Source organism: Lepidochelys kempii, chromosome 9, assembly GCF_965140265.1.
Source record: "Lepidochelys kempii isolate rLepKem1 chromosome 9, rLepKem1.hap2, whole genome shotgun sequence".
NCBI classification, from domain to species: Eukaryota; Metazoa; Chordata; order Testudines; family Cheloniidae; genus Lepidochelys; species Lepidochelys kempii.
In genome coordinates, this window is record NC_133264.1 from 36,084,538 (window position 1) to 36,099,844 (window position 15,307).

The 15,307-nt window shown below is 44.1% G+C and overlaps 1 protein-coding gene across 1 annotated transcript in view; it reads left to right on the forward strand.

Annotated features, from left to right (window-relative positions):
- Positions 1 to 7,086: 7,086 nt before the first annotated feature.
- The window catches only part of DOCK10 (dedicator of cytokinesis 10), a 245,037-nt gene continuing 236,816 nt past the window's right edge, over positions 7,087 to 15,307 (forward strand). Inside the window, exon 1 of the mRNA XM_073359912.1 lies at positions 7,087 to 7,280. Within this exon, the coding sequence (XP_073216013.1) occupies positions 7,170 to 7,280 (111 nt within the window). The 5' untranslated portion in view covers positions 7,087 to 7,169. The remainder of the gene's footprint in view (positions 7,281 to 15,307) is intronic.

Below are 15,307 nucleotides of genomic sequence, written 5' to 3' on the forward strand. Positions count from 1 at the left end.
GAACTGTCTGGGAAGCCATGAGGCTGAAGAAGCCATGTTATAAGCAGCCATAACAGAGCTGGAGTTTAATTAATTAACTCACTGTGTCAATGTGAGATCTTATAATGCAGAAGATCCAAACACAATGAAACATAAAACAATGTATTTGCACATTAAAGGTTTTGTTTCTAATTAGTGGTGAACTGAACCAAAACACTCCTTAGCATTGAGGGAAAAGGTTCAAAATGTGGGTTCCAAATAGAAAATACAAACCAGATCTTTCAAACACTATTTATTGGGCAAAATACTACCAAGAATAATGTCAAATGGCACAATTTACAGCAGAAAGCACTACACACAGTTGTAAATGTTTTCAGAATTGGGCCCCTCAACCATTTTACAAATGGACTATATCCTTGTAACCCCAAATTTAACACCCCCCCAGCCCTGCTATCCAAATTTGAAGCCTGAACCTATCACTTCTACATAAACGAATATTAATCTTCATACTTACCTGAAGTACCTACTAAAGTAAGATACATTTTTTCAGCACGGGGAGTGAGTTAACATTAGCAAGAGCTAATGCATAGAACTTTTCCCCCAAAATTTCTGCTTTCAGAGGGAAGCTGCTTAGTTTAAATTCTGCCTGTGGTAGGGTCACCATTCTGGAGATGTTTCCTGACTTTTTTACAATGCACAGCTCCTTTCAGTAGGTAACTGGAATAATGGTCTATTCTTCCTCTGAAGTATGTTCATGTCTTCTGATTAAAATTACTGACAGAGGACATTAGGGTCTATGCATGAATTGATATTGAAAAGAGAATAAATCCCATAGTGTCCATGATGCATACTGTTGTGACTGGTCAAGTAAAGTTTTCACATAAATCACACACTAGCTCTGGCCTGATTCTTTGCCCAGTGAAGTCAATTGAAATATTCCCACTGACTTCAATGGGCTTTAAATCAGGCCCTAAATATCTAATTTGTGGGGTTTTTTTAAAAAAAAAACTCTGTAAATTATATTACTATCCCAGAAACACAATGCCCAAGTTACAGAATATACCCTCAAATGTAGTCACGGAGACAAACACAAAGGATATTTACATATCAAGCTGATTTTGTCATCTAATTCATTTACATTTATATAATGCAAAATAATCTCCACTTCACATAAAAAAACCTGAAGATATTCAACATATCACATTGTATATGGTTTATTTAGGATCCCTGGGTAACCACAACAATATAAAACTGCTACTTTGGCAGTGCTTCTCAAACTGGGTTTTTCTGCTGCTACACATTAGCTAAACTGGCAAATGTAAGCATCTTTTTAACCCCCATTGGCACTTGGGAGGGGAAGTGTCCCGACTCACGTCTTTAAGGAAGTCCATACAAAATTATAATTATGGTTGAAAACTTACTTTTTAATAAAAACAATGAGGAGTCCGGTGGCACCTTGAAGACTAACAGATTTATTTTGGCAAAGCTTTTGTGGGTAAAAAACACACTTCTTCAGATGCATGGAGTGAAAATTACAGATGCAGGTATAAATATTCTGACACATGAAGAGAAGGGAGTTACCTTACAAATGGAGAACCAGTGGTGGCCATAATCACCGAAATGAATGCACTGACATGGTCATAAAAACAACAGCTGTATAAGGAAGCTAGTCTATGTTCATACTTTTCAAATCTATTATACTTTTTCAGATACATGTAGTTTATCACACACTTTATATATTTTTAAAGTGTATATTGTTTCAATTTCAATTCAGATTTCCAAACAATCACTAAATTGGCAACACTGCATGTAACTAGTTCACAAACCTGTGTGTGTGTGTTGGGGGGCGGGGGGTGTAGGGCAATCCCTGACATGAAGCAGGGACTGCCCCTCGGTTTTATTTTGACAATGCCTATTACTTAGTGAACTTCAGTTTCCAGGATGCCTATATGCCTATCCAATGGCTGAATACTTGACTTTTCATGCTGATTCTTTATGACAGAGGCAATGGGTATTTTCTTTGATGTCTGCATCCAACTAGAGTCAAATATAGTATAAATTATGGCACCATAGTAAAAACTGACCATTTGCTCTTTCCTGATTTTGGTAAGGTATTTATCATTGGCAATCCTTGAGCTTGCTACTTCATTCTCCCCACCCCCAGTGTTCCCCTGTAGCTCTGTTCAAGGGCAAGTGCATCCATCAACTGCAAGGAGAATAGGGTCTTTAACAGCTAGGACATCTTTTAGTGTCTTGACAATAATTTGATATGAAAATAGCAAAAAGAAAGACATCCCAACCAAAATGTAATGTGCTCTTGCTGACTAAGATTAAGAAACTCTGTATCTCCAGGGTTGCAGAAATGCAGGGGCCCCTATATATCACAAGGCAAGGTCTGATGTATAATGAGAAACATCTAGATTGAAAAAATAATGAAAGGCCATTGCTTCCTACATCCTGGGGACACTAGACTCTGCTGCAAAGTCAGCCAGAGCTGCTTGAAATGTTAATGCTGCACTAATGACTCTATAGTTTTAAGCATCTGGAAACTGATTTATAACAACTTTAGCAATTGCTTACCCTCTTAGCTGAAATTTCTCCTACCTCTTCACAGCTCCAATGTGGTAAAACTGTTGAAAATCATATTTCAATCATTAAAGTATGTGTGGAGCAGGGAGAGAAATTCTGCTTTTTACATTTTTACACATGGGTAAGTAACTTACTTGTTTTCAAAATGTTAATTTTATCACATTGTTTCAGAAAAATGCCTTTTTATATCAGAAAAAATTGGATTAGAAATACCAAAATTACAAATGTCAGAAAATCATGTTTTGGGCATGCCTGTGGATTATCCACAAAAATACATGTTCAGGTTCATAGCTGGTGTAGTTCTATTTACTTTAGTAGAACTACGCTGATTGACACCAGCTGAGGATCTGCCCCATGCTGCACAATGCTCAAGAAAGCCCAAGGCAAATAGGAAACTTTCCTTGATGATGTGAGGGTGTAGACCAGCAATTTCTGCAACATTAACATTTCCTTTAAAAAAAATCTAGTCCAATGCATGCTGAATGAAAAGTGACGGACTGTTGACGTCTTGAGTATTACTCCGGAAAGAATTCTTTGCCACTATGTGTGCGCAAAATTTATGTCCCCCACAGATTTCTTTGCTTCCCCGCAGAAAAATGACTTTCTGACAGGGAAGCAAAGGGAAGCCACAAGAGCAGTCATGCAACCCTACCCTGCGCCGGGGGCTCGGCTGCTAGTCCTGGCTGGGCTGGGGAGGACGAGACTTCTTCTTCCCCTGCACAGCATCTGGGGCTAGGTCAGACCCACTCCCAGATTTCTCCCCTGGCTGCAGGAAGCTCTGCAAACTCCCCCTCCCCACTTCCTGCACCCATCGCTCCTCAGCTGCAGGGGGAGGGATCCCTGTACAGGGAGCTGCTCCCCCATCTGCCCAACCTCTGTGCATCCAGACCCCCTCAGACCCAGACCCTCCTGCTGAGCCTCACCTCCCCCCCCATGAACCCCACTTCCCCTGCACCTGGATCACTTCAACGAGCCACCCACACCTGGATCCCCACCCCAAGTCCCAACCAGCTGCACCTGGATCGCCACCTCAGAGTCCCACTCACTCAGCATCTGGACCCCCCACTGAGCCCCCACACCCAGACCACCCTGCCAAGCTCTAGCCCCCCCACACCCAGACCCCTTTGCTGAGCCCCCAATCACCTTCACCTGGACCCCCCTTCAGAGTCCCATTACTATTGCATCCAGAACCCCCAACAAGCCCCTGTGCATCCAGAACTGCCCCCGACCTCCTGCATCTGGATCCCCCACAGAGCTGCCAACACCCAGATTGCCTCACACAGAACCCTCTCAATCCACACCTGGATCCCCCCACACTAAGTCCCTCCACACTTCTATCCTGCCTTGCTGAGCCTGCTTGCTCACATGGAGGGGCAGGGCCCTGGAGTGTTTCTGGGGCAGGCCCAGTCCTTGTGCTGCGTCAGGGTTGGGTGCAGCCTCTCTGCTGAATCTGTGTCCCGGGGGGTGGGGGGAAAACAGGTGGGGAGCTGTACAGTGATCTCCCACCTCTGTGCAGCCAGTGGCCTGTGCTCCCCTATGCCATGCTGGAGCCTACACATTTATTTGACAAATAAAATGTGCAGAATTTTAAAATATTGTGTGCTGAATTTTAATTTTTTTGGCACAGAATGCCCTCATGAGTAGAGTATGCAGATAACTCCTGTACCTTTGAAGCTGTTCCTCAGACCAAATTCTTCCCTCAATTCAACATGTGCAACACAACTGATGTAATTGGTGTTATATAGGTGTAAACTGGAGGGTCTTTTCACATTATTTCCATCTTGTGTTATACTAATGGTCAGTCATACTTGTATATGTGATAACTCCCGCTCTTTTTTTTCTTTTCCAGACAATCCAAAGATACCCAAATGCAACAAAACTATGATATAATATGGATGGGAACTTAAGTGCTCTTGTGATGAAATTCAAACATGCGGTCCCACAGAAAGTGCAACTTGGCCATATTGCACCTCTTTATTAAGACATTAAATAACATTCCCACTAATACAAAATATAATAATTCTCCTTGATGTAAGAACTTATAATTCTGTATGTCTTAATTTTTGTCTGCTTAAATTCTTAACTGTAGCCTTGCATTAATACAGCTTTCCACAATGAATATATCGTAAAACAAAATCATTAACTGAGGGAACGTATAACAAAATCCTCACTCAGCCAACGTGAAATGAAACACTGCAAGTTACTCTCCTTTGGTGGTTTTCAAAATCTTCCCATTAATTCAGAATTGAAAGATTAGTTGCCAAGCAAGTAAGTGCTGGAAGTGTTGGCTAAATTATTTATTGTGGCTAGATGCTGGTAGCTCTAGAGTCTCGGTGATCAGCTACCAAAAATACGAAGTTCAGAAGCTGTAGATCCTGGTGCCGTACAAGAGTGGGTAAGAAAAACTGAAAAAGGTGCTTTCAGAGCCAGATGATGGTATTGACTTAAAACAAGGTAGGCAAAACTTATTGTTTTCTTGGATCAGCTAGAAGTAATTAGATACTTCTCACATAGCACCTTGTTTCAGCACTAAGTTAGACCGCATCATTTTGTATGTATAGTTGGGATCATGTTTTCCAATGTGGATTACTTTTAATTTATCAGTATTGAATTTCACCTGCCATTTTGTTGCCCAGTCACCCAGTTTTGTGAGATCCCTTTGTAATTCTTTGCATACTGCTTTGGGCTTAACTATCTTAACTATTTTAACTAGTGCCCATCCTCTCCTCCACTGACCAATCTGGTAGATGAGTGTGACAGCTAAGGCCTTGCACAAAGAATTACATCTCAGGAGTGACTGGTATATGTGCCACACTAAGACTCAGCACATGTGCAGTGCTATAAGTATTCATACCAGATCACAGACATTAACTAATTGATGAGATATTGGTCAATTTTTCCATAAACTGCAGCTCAATCCTGCTACTGAAAAAGCACAGGAAGCTGGGACTGAGGTCTTCATGTATTGTTCCTGAAGGCAGAAGTTGAAAGGAAAATAGCAAGGCAATGAAAACTTGCCACCTATGTTTCTACTATTCACACTATTTAAAATAAACAAACAGCTGGGAAATCAAATTTTTCATTTTACTGGAAAAACTGCATTCAGGCTGGGATTTTCAAAGGGGCTGAAGAAAGATAGTCTCCATAATCTAATTGAAATTCAGTAGAATTTGGGCACTTAAATCCCTTAATTGCTGTTGAAAAGTCCAGAGTATATGCTGTTGGCTGCCTTGTTAGAGTCTAAAAACTTTGGTCTAATGCACAGGTGAGCAAACTACAGCCCGCGGGACCATCCTGAGTGGCCCTTTTGCTCCCATCTGGGTAGGCTAGCCCCTGTCCCCTCCCCCCCACAGCCTCAGCTTGCCATGATGCTAGCATTCTGGGTGGCAGGGCTGAGAGCTCTTGCTGGATAGTGTGGCAGCATGGTGGCCAGGGTGCGTGGCTGCCAGGCCTGCTGCTCTGAGTGGCATGGTAAGGAGGTGGGGTGCGGGGGGGTTGGATAAGGGGCAGGGGGTCCCGAGGGGCAGTCAGGGTCGGATGTTCTGAGGGGGGCAGTCAGGGGGCAGGAAGTGGGAGGGGCCGGATAAGGGGTGGGATCCAGGCTGTTTGGGGGAGCACAGCCTTCCCTACCTGACCCTCCATACAATTTCAGAACCCTGATGTGGCCCTCAGCCCAAAAAGTTTGCCCACCCCGGTCTAATGGCTACCTCAGAAACTCTAGTGCAATGGTTTTCAACCTGTGGTCTCCAGACTTCTGAGGGGTCCACAGCCTATGTCTTAAGGGTCTGCAAAAAGTGACTATGGAAATAAAGATTCAGAACCCAGAAAAGGCATTCTGGTTTTCTGATCAAAAGAAAGTGTCTACCCCCCACCTACAGGACAAAACCCAGAAGTGTTGGCATTACCACAACAGCCCACAGTTTAGTGCCCTGGCAAATGCCATGCTGAGCTTGTGGCAACATGTACAGTTGAATTTGGTTCGATCAATTTTCAGTCTCAGACTTGGATGGTAGGGGTCTGCGGACCACAGGCTGAACTCCCAAAGGGGTGCACGCCTCTATTTGACATATGTTAGGGGTCCGCAAATGAAAAAAGGTTAAAAACCACTGCGCTAGTGCAATATATGAGACACTTCCAGTCCCATGTTGCTGGTTCACCCACAGGACTCTAGCAAAGCACCTGAGCTGGAACCCGATGCCTGGGCCTCCTGCAAAGCACCTGAGCTGGTCCCCAGACCTAGGGCCGGACACTCCCCAGCTCTGCTGCGCCCTCCCGCCCCGGCTGAGTGGGGGCGCAGGGGGGCACGTTTGTCACGCGCCTGCGGAGAGCTGAGCCCAACTTTTTCTGGCTCAGGCTCGCCGGCCGCAGGTGTCCGGGCAGCCGAGCCGAGCCCAGCCCAGCCCAGCCCCGGGCCGCACTTGGCGGCCGCCGCTGCTCCGCTAGCCCAGCAGGCGCGTGCGGGGGGGGAACACGCCTTCGAGGGAGGGAGGAAAAAAAAGCCCCGAGTTCCGCTTCCTGAAGGCGCCTTGGCCGGGGCTGCGCCCGACGGGCTGCAGGGGAGCCGGCTGCTGCGGGCACTCGGCGCGGGGCTCGCTGGGCACATGGCAGGGGAGCGGAGCCGCCGCTTCACCCGCAGCCGGCTGAGACCCGGCTTGGCGGCGGAGCTCCGCCAGAGCGTCGCCTCGGCAGCCGCCGCCCACCACCAGCCGCGCGTGAGTTGGAGCCTCGTCTCCGCGGGGTCGGGACCGCGCGGGCGGGCAGAGCGAGCTCCCCGGCGGCTCCCGGGCGGGGCTCCCCCGCCCCGGGGCGCGGCGCGCAGAACGCCGCGGTGTGGAGCTGGGCGGGAGCGCTCCGCGCTGTGCGGAAGGGGCGAGAGCTCTGTGCCCTGGGGCTGTGGGGTTTCAAACTTTTTTTTTCTGGCGACGCAGTTGAAGAAAATTGTTGATGCCTGGGGATGAGGGGTTTGGGCTGTGGAGAGGGCTCTGGGCTGGGGCAGAGGGTTGGGAGGGGGCCAGGGCTCTGGGCTGGGGGTGCAGGCTCTGGGGTGGGGCCAGGGAAGAGGGGTTTGGGGAGCAGGAGGGGGCTCTGGGTTTGGGGGGGCTCCGGGCTGGGGCAGAGCATTGGGGTGGGGGAGGGGGTCAGGGCTCTGGGCTGGGGATACAGGCTCTGGGCTGGGGCCGGTGATGAGGGGTTTGGGGTGCAGTAAGGGGCTCTGGTATGGGGGGGGCTCAGGGCAGGGAATTGGGCCATGGGGTTACCTCGGGCAGCTCCAGGTCAGTGGCATAGCGGGAGTGCTAAGGCAGGCTTCCTGCCTGTCCTGGCAACGCGGATTGTGCTACGCCCCGGAAGTGGCCAGCAGCAGGTCAGGCTCCTAGGTGGAGGTGCGCAAGCGGCTCTGCGTGGCTCTCACCTGCAGGCACCGTCAGTCGTCCCGTCCCCAGATCCAGTGCTCGGGGCGGGGGCAGCACGCGGAGCCCTATGGCTCTCTCCGCCTAGGAGCTGGACCTGCTGCTGGCTGCTTCCAGGGCACAGCACGGTGTCAGAACAGATAAGGACTAGCTTGTCTTAGCTGGGCAGCACCGCCGACGGGACTTTTAATGACCCGGTCAGTGGTGCTGACCAGAGACGCCGCGACCCAGTGCCTTACATTCCGTGACCCAGTACTGGGTCGCGACCCACAGTTTGAAAACCACTGCCCTAGAGCCCTCTGTAGTGTATGGTAGGGTATTGAGAGGTCTATAATGTATACAGAGTTCGAGTATATAGAGAGGTGTGCAGTAAGGTATGGAGGCTCTAGGGTAGTGAGCGGTCTATAGTGTACCTTTTAGTATGGACATGTTTAAGGGTACAGAGAGATCTATAGTGTACAGTTCTCCATATGGAGAAGTTGGCATGTTACAGTGGGCAAGGAGGTCTCTAGAGTATAGAGTGCAATGTATCAGTTAGTATGTACTAGTATATATTGTTTAGAAATACTCACTATATTGATCAATTTAGAGATCTCCATTGTATGGCTCCATGTGCCAGCATATACTCCATAGTTACCTCTTCTATATGGAGATTTCATCCATCAATCTTTTATAATATGTGTACCATTATATGATATACAGATATTTTAATTGCATAGATCTGTGTCTCATCTAAAATGTGTGTGACTTATGTACTTGTATAAACTGTATATAGATCTCCAAGCAGTTCAGATGACTTTGTGGTAGGGTTTATGGCTGTCATAGATCTAGGACTGTTTTGGGAATGAGCAATTTTAATGAATGAGATTTTAACAGTTTTCAGTGCACATTACAAAATCACACTGCATATGCACCTTTTCACAAAAAATGAGATACTCTTAAAAACTGCCGGGAGGGATTCTCCTTCCAAATGAGTCACACGTGGCAAGTTTGTGGACAAGTAGTATCCATGATTTAGGTGGAGAAGAAAGTTTTTCAACCATTTTTATGTGTGTGTTTGGGGCCCGTGTTTTCTGTACTGTAAGATCAATCTTGTAAAGACTTAAGCACATGCTTAATTTAATTCACTGTGAGTAGTCCTATTCATGTGGGCTATTCAGAGTCTGTAAAATTAAACAAGTATGCCTAAGGCCTTGTTTACACTATGGGGAGAGATCGACAGCTGAAGTTGCGTAATTTAGATCTATGTGTATAATGTAGCTGAAGTCGATGTACTTTGATCTACTTGCCGTGGGGTCCACATTACACAATGTCGACTGGAGATGCTCTCCTATCGACTCCTCTTGCGCTTCTCGTTCAGATGGAGTACAGGAGTCGACAGAAGAGTGAAAAGGAGTACTTGTGGCACCTTGGAGACTAACAAATTTATTAGAGCATAAGCTTTCGTGAGCTACAGCTCACTTCATCGGATGCATACATACACAGAAGAGTGATCTGTGGTCAGTTTAGTGGGTCTCCCATGCATTGAACCTCCGGTAAGTGTAGATGAGTCTTTGCGGGATCAGGGTAAAGGAATGGACAAATTGCAAGGTAAAAATGCCTTTTGGAGTGTATAAAACATCCACCTGTAACATGCTCCTTAGAGCATAAAGGTACCTCTAATGAAGGCCACTTTAAAGATGTTAGCCTGCATGGTTTTTAGCACCAGTGTACAGTAAGTACAGCAGGAAGTTTTTAAGTTAAACTTTTAATTTGTCTTTTTGGGGGTCAAGCTGTATCTTGTACCTAGACTGATTTTCATTTGCTACACAAGGGCACAAAGGTTAAGTATGGAAATCTCTGAGTAAGCTGTTCTCATTCCCATGTGATTTTAGGTACTTCACAGGATATTTTAAATATTTTCTTTGTGGTTATTTTTTTATTGAAATGCTTGTAAGTTCCTGGTTATTGCCATAGAAAATCCCCTGGGTGAAAAGGCCAAAGACACGACACTTACACAGAGATTCTTGCCCTCATGTTAATACATTCCTGAAAATCATAATTATAAGGCCTGATTCGTCATTTCCCTGCATCTTACGTAGTTGTTATACTGGAGCAAAAGGGGTGTAAAATGCTTTTTAATGACCTGGTAGCATTTACATCCTTTTTGTACTGGTGTAAACTGCAGGACAATGGAGAATGAGGTCCATGCTGTATAAGCAGGAAAGAACATAATTAGAATTGCTGAAGTTCACAGAGAACTATCAATTTACCTTTTAGAATGAGACAAGATATGTTAGCAGCATTTTCAAAATTAAGAACCCTCTTTGATTTATTTATTCATTTATATATTTTTAAATAATCCATTAAAGGGAGGGGATAAATGGCTCCCTCTTGGATGAATAACCAGACGATAACTTATGTGATTGATCAAATTTATACAGGTAAATATTTCCCTTTCGATGTTCTAGGAGAAGATATCTGACTCAAGTAGGGGAAAGAGTTTGACAGACCAGGGAAAATCAACAGCAGTTGCCACTAAAAAGCTAGCATTTGTTATCGGTTACCACACACTGGTGCCTAAGTCACTGCAGTTTCCCCCTGTACTTAGAATAGGAAATAACTGAAGTAGCAATGTCCCCACAGGCTGATGGGCAGTTTGTTTGGTTTAATGGGCCCTGTACTCCATTCCCGATGGACAGCCCTGGAAATGGAGCTGTCTGCTAAGAGAATAGCCAGTTCAGTCTTCCTAGCTATCTAAAAGCCAAATACAATTCATCTTTTCCCCTACCCCATTGCTTTCTGAATTTGCAGTGCTTTCCCTAGTCATCCTCCAGGGTCTAGGGGAAATGATTCATAACCTCTGACACTGAGTCATGAGTGAGGTGGATTGCATAAGAGCTGTGCTGCTTTCCGAAGACAGTTCCACTCGTCAAACCATCCTTTCAAGAACTAAAGGAGTCTCCATAGCCTGGGCAAACTGTTTCACTGCAGCCAGCTCTGCACTGCTGAAAGCTGGGGACTAGAATTTGGACCATTTGGAAGTGCCAGATTCTATGCATGCAGTTTTCACATGTATTGAACCTGCAAACTTTTAGACCTGAAGAACTTTATAGGTAGCACAAAGCATGCTTACACACGCGCTAAAGAAATGTGGTCCTTCTTCAAGGAGAACATTGCTCAACGCTATGGTCTTTGCTTTTTCATTTTTAGATATAATTTTAAAGGGGGTCAACTTAAAATCAGATACTGTAAGCAAACTAAGGCTATGTCTACACTACAACCTTAAGTCGACCTATGTTAGGTCAATTTTCAGCCTCCACGTTAATTACTGTGGTGGTTGATGTCCACACTACCCTTCTTCTATTGGCAGTGCGCGTCTTCACCAGGAGCACTTCCATCGACTGAAGAGGGGCAGTGTGGGGGACTGAGAGCCTGGGCTCTCAGCTCCATGCAGCTCCCCACTGGGAACCGAGTTGTCCATCAGGGCTTCTCGCCTTCCCACTCCCAGTTAGGAGCAGGGGGGGCAGCGGCCTGAGGCTTCTTGCCTCTAGCAGGAAGCTCTGCACCTGGATCTGGGTCAGCTGCTGTGCTCCTGGCAGGGAGACACCCGGGTGGGGGAGACAGCAGGATTCCCAGTGGGTACCCAGCTGGGGAGCCAGAGCTGGTTTTCTTGTCAATTGCACGGCTCCATTAGAGCCCTGAAAATTGACAAGAATGACAGCCAACAGCCAATGTAAGGAATGCAGTGTCTACACAGACACTGCATTGCCCTAACTACGCCAACATAAGCCCTATGGCTCTCACCAGGGTGGTTTTATTATGTAGGCATTACAGGAGAGTTACAAACTGTGTACTGTAAACAAGGCCTGATTTGTAACATTTTCTAGTTACAACTTAGATTATTAAAACTGACAGTATTTTAGAAATACTTTCTACCAAAGAAAACACTACTGAAGAAGAAGCAAAAATGAAACGGAGCAGTCTAGTTTAACTGAACAAGGTGAATAAAATGCAAAACAGTAAACCTGATGCATAAATGGTGGCAAGCAAATTTAGATTTAAAAAATTCTTTCAGTTGTAGTAACATAAAGTGTATTAGTGACCTAAGTAAGCAATAAAATACAAATCCTATATTAAAGTTAACAATATCCCTTTAAAATATCCCTTTATACTTGAACAGCAGTCAGGAATTTTTGTATGTAATTTCTGAGAGCCTTGTTCTGTTGGCTGGTGGAATATAACCTTGCTGGGATACGTCAGAATTTATAGTTTGGTTTCTAAAACAAAATACAAAGGGATCCTCCAAGATTTTTGTCTCTTACCAAATATGAACAGATGCCTATTCAAATTGAGTTTTCAGTTAGATGTGTTAGTGGAGGCTCTTAGGGACATTCAGTTTTTGAGCTCCATTCACCATCAGCAGGAATAATGGTTCTAAAGGTGTGTTGCGTGTTTTGAATGTATACCTATCTTTGGGAATATTAATGAAGTTACCATCTTTTTACAGTGGTTTTGTGGGGGATGGGGATAGGTGGATTGTACCTTTACTAACTTTGCCTGTGAAAGCCAAAGTACATATTTTTATTCTTTATGCTTAGAAACCCAGGCCAGGATTCAAAGCTATTCTCTTAAGGGTGAAATCCACTCTACTCATATAAAACCTGAGTAGCTGGGCTCTGTATGAGTCCAGCATGGGAGTAGGGAGGAAGAATAGGTGTAATCCACCCTGATCACCTGAACTCAGGGCCAAGATGCATGGCTACAAAACTATTTGCTGGAATAGTTATCACAGCCTCTCTGCACCTGTTGGGCAGTGTTGGAAGCCACTGGATCTGTACAGACACAGATTCCATGGAACCTTCTCTGGCCAGTTCCCACCATGGTCTTCTATGCAGGGCTGGAGATTCTTTCTACAGTGCTCAAGGTGTGTGTAGGCATTGCTGCATTTCCCCTTCAGCCACAATGCAGGGCCCAAGCATTGTGGAATACCCTCATTGGTCTTCTGCACTATGGGTGAATATTAGTCTAGAAAAGAAAAGGAAAATGTGACCTGTATTAGGCAAGAAATTATGGTAGCTATTTTGTTTCTTTTATCTCAGCCTCTTCAGATGGAGTAAACATGCTTATTTTTCAACAAAGTTACCTTATTTTATTTAGAGTGCAGTGTGAATCCTGGCTTCTATTCTTGTTTACTGGAGTAATTTGCGCAGGCTATGCCCTTATTTATCCCATGATGATGAGGCTCCATTATTGTAAATCGTTCTTATTAGGAATTACCATGGGACATGTGCAGCTTGTTCACAGTATAGCAGCATCTTTAAGTATTGCAGTCATGTTCCACGTGATCTTCCTTCCGTACTATGACTGCCTAAGATGTGACATTCTGGGACAAAATCCCCATGTGTTGTGATCCCTTTATGACACTCTGAGAGTGACAAGGAGCTATAAATCTGGGAGCCCTGGCTACTGTGGAATAACATGGCTTTCTGCCTTGGCATCAGAAGTGTGGCAGGAGAAAGAGGGCATGGCCAGAATCTACTGGCTCTTTTTGACTTGTGGGCTTCCCTATGCAGGTTCCTCCAACCACTGTAAAAAAAAATAAAAAATTAAAAATGAAAATTAAAAAATGTCCATTTCCTTTTCATACACTCGCTTTTATCTGTCATTGAAAATAAAATGTCAAGGGCCATTTAAAACTTAGTACAGTATTCTGTTCATGTACTGGAGGCACAGGAAAGTGCCTCTGCATAATCTGGGAAGAAGTGTGAATTTGTATTTATTATTTGGAGTTATATTATGTAAATCAGAGACTTCTCCAGTGCCCAAAAATGGTGAATGAGGAAGCAGAGATTGAAGGACAAGTGTATGTGCAACACTTCTTGGCATGTTTTAGAGAACATAATATTTCAACATTAACGTATTCTGCATTAGTTGCACAAGCATTTTTTCCAGAAACCTACCATGCTGTCTGAAAGCTCTGTAATATTACTCATGCTGTTCCAATAATTGCAAAATGCTTAATTATTTTATTTTAATTCTTTATAATTAAAAAATGCAATTTACAAATCTGTTTAATGAAACAGTCAAGTATAAACAATTTGCTTAAACTATTCCACACATTTCTTCTTAAAACAAAGTTCCAAAAATGTTGCAAACTTTTTGTTACTTTGTCTTAAATATGTGGGCTTGTTTTGAAATTGCTAGGTACGAGTTAACTATAATTGTCCATGCAAGTTGGGTAATTGTTTACACAAATAGCAAGTTAATTTGTTTGTCACTCAGTTTGTATGTGCAGTTGTAGTAATACTTAGGTGGGAGCTCCTGATATGTGAGCCAATATTAGTCATGACACACATCTGCAGGTGGTGGTTCTGGATCGCTAACCTATTGGCCAAATACCTTCGCGGTGCACCTCTATTTTCCGAACAAAATCAGTGGCTGACAGTTTATGCAGGCAGTGTGGAATGGTTGACATTTACCCTTCATTTTAATGAGCCTTAAGTGATTTCTCGTCTCATCTCTCTTACTAACTGGGTTAATAGCAGTGTGGAATCAGGATCTTGTTCCATGTGCCATTTGTACTGGCAGAAATTCCTTTCCATTGTACTGTGTGCAGCCCAGTGCAGATCGTTATGGTATTTAGTGACCTCTCTGGCCTTTTGGTTCTGTTTCTTATAACAAAATGTTAGGTATCTCTCTCACACTGTTTATCCTGTGTCTGTATTCCACTTTAATGATTCTTTGGAATACTCATGCTTCAAATGTATATTCTGAGTAGTGGGTTTGAAATGAGCAATACAAATTCCATTAATATGGCGAGTTCACAGGTTGCTGGGGATTTTTAGTTTCAGGTCTAACTTTTAATTCTGAAGATAGTTATCACTTCTAAATGTGGTGGTTTCCTCAATACACTCGTGCTACATCCTTCTTTCTCCTTTCGTTCTCTTGCAGTATGTGAAAACAAAGTTGTGCACATTCACTTTGTAGAAAAAGTGATCAGTTTTCAGATGACAGTGTCAACAAGAACACATAACCCATTAGTATTCAAAATACTAATCAAGACATTGAGCTTGGGTAGTAGAAATACCCCTGGGCCAAATCCTGAGGTCCTTATTCAGTGTTTACTCAGTCCATAGTCAGGTAAAGCCCATTGACTTCAGAATTATTACAAATACCATGCTTACATGAATGGAATTTATATTGTGAATTTTTGATATTTGGAAGGTACAGTGTTGACTTGAACACTTTTGGGTACATAGGTTATTCTGGAGATGAGCTGTGAATGGGCTCTTCACTTCTGAGAATGTTCTAATGTCCTCTTTATATCAATTATGTATTGAAATCAGTCG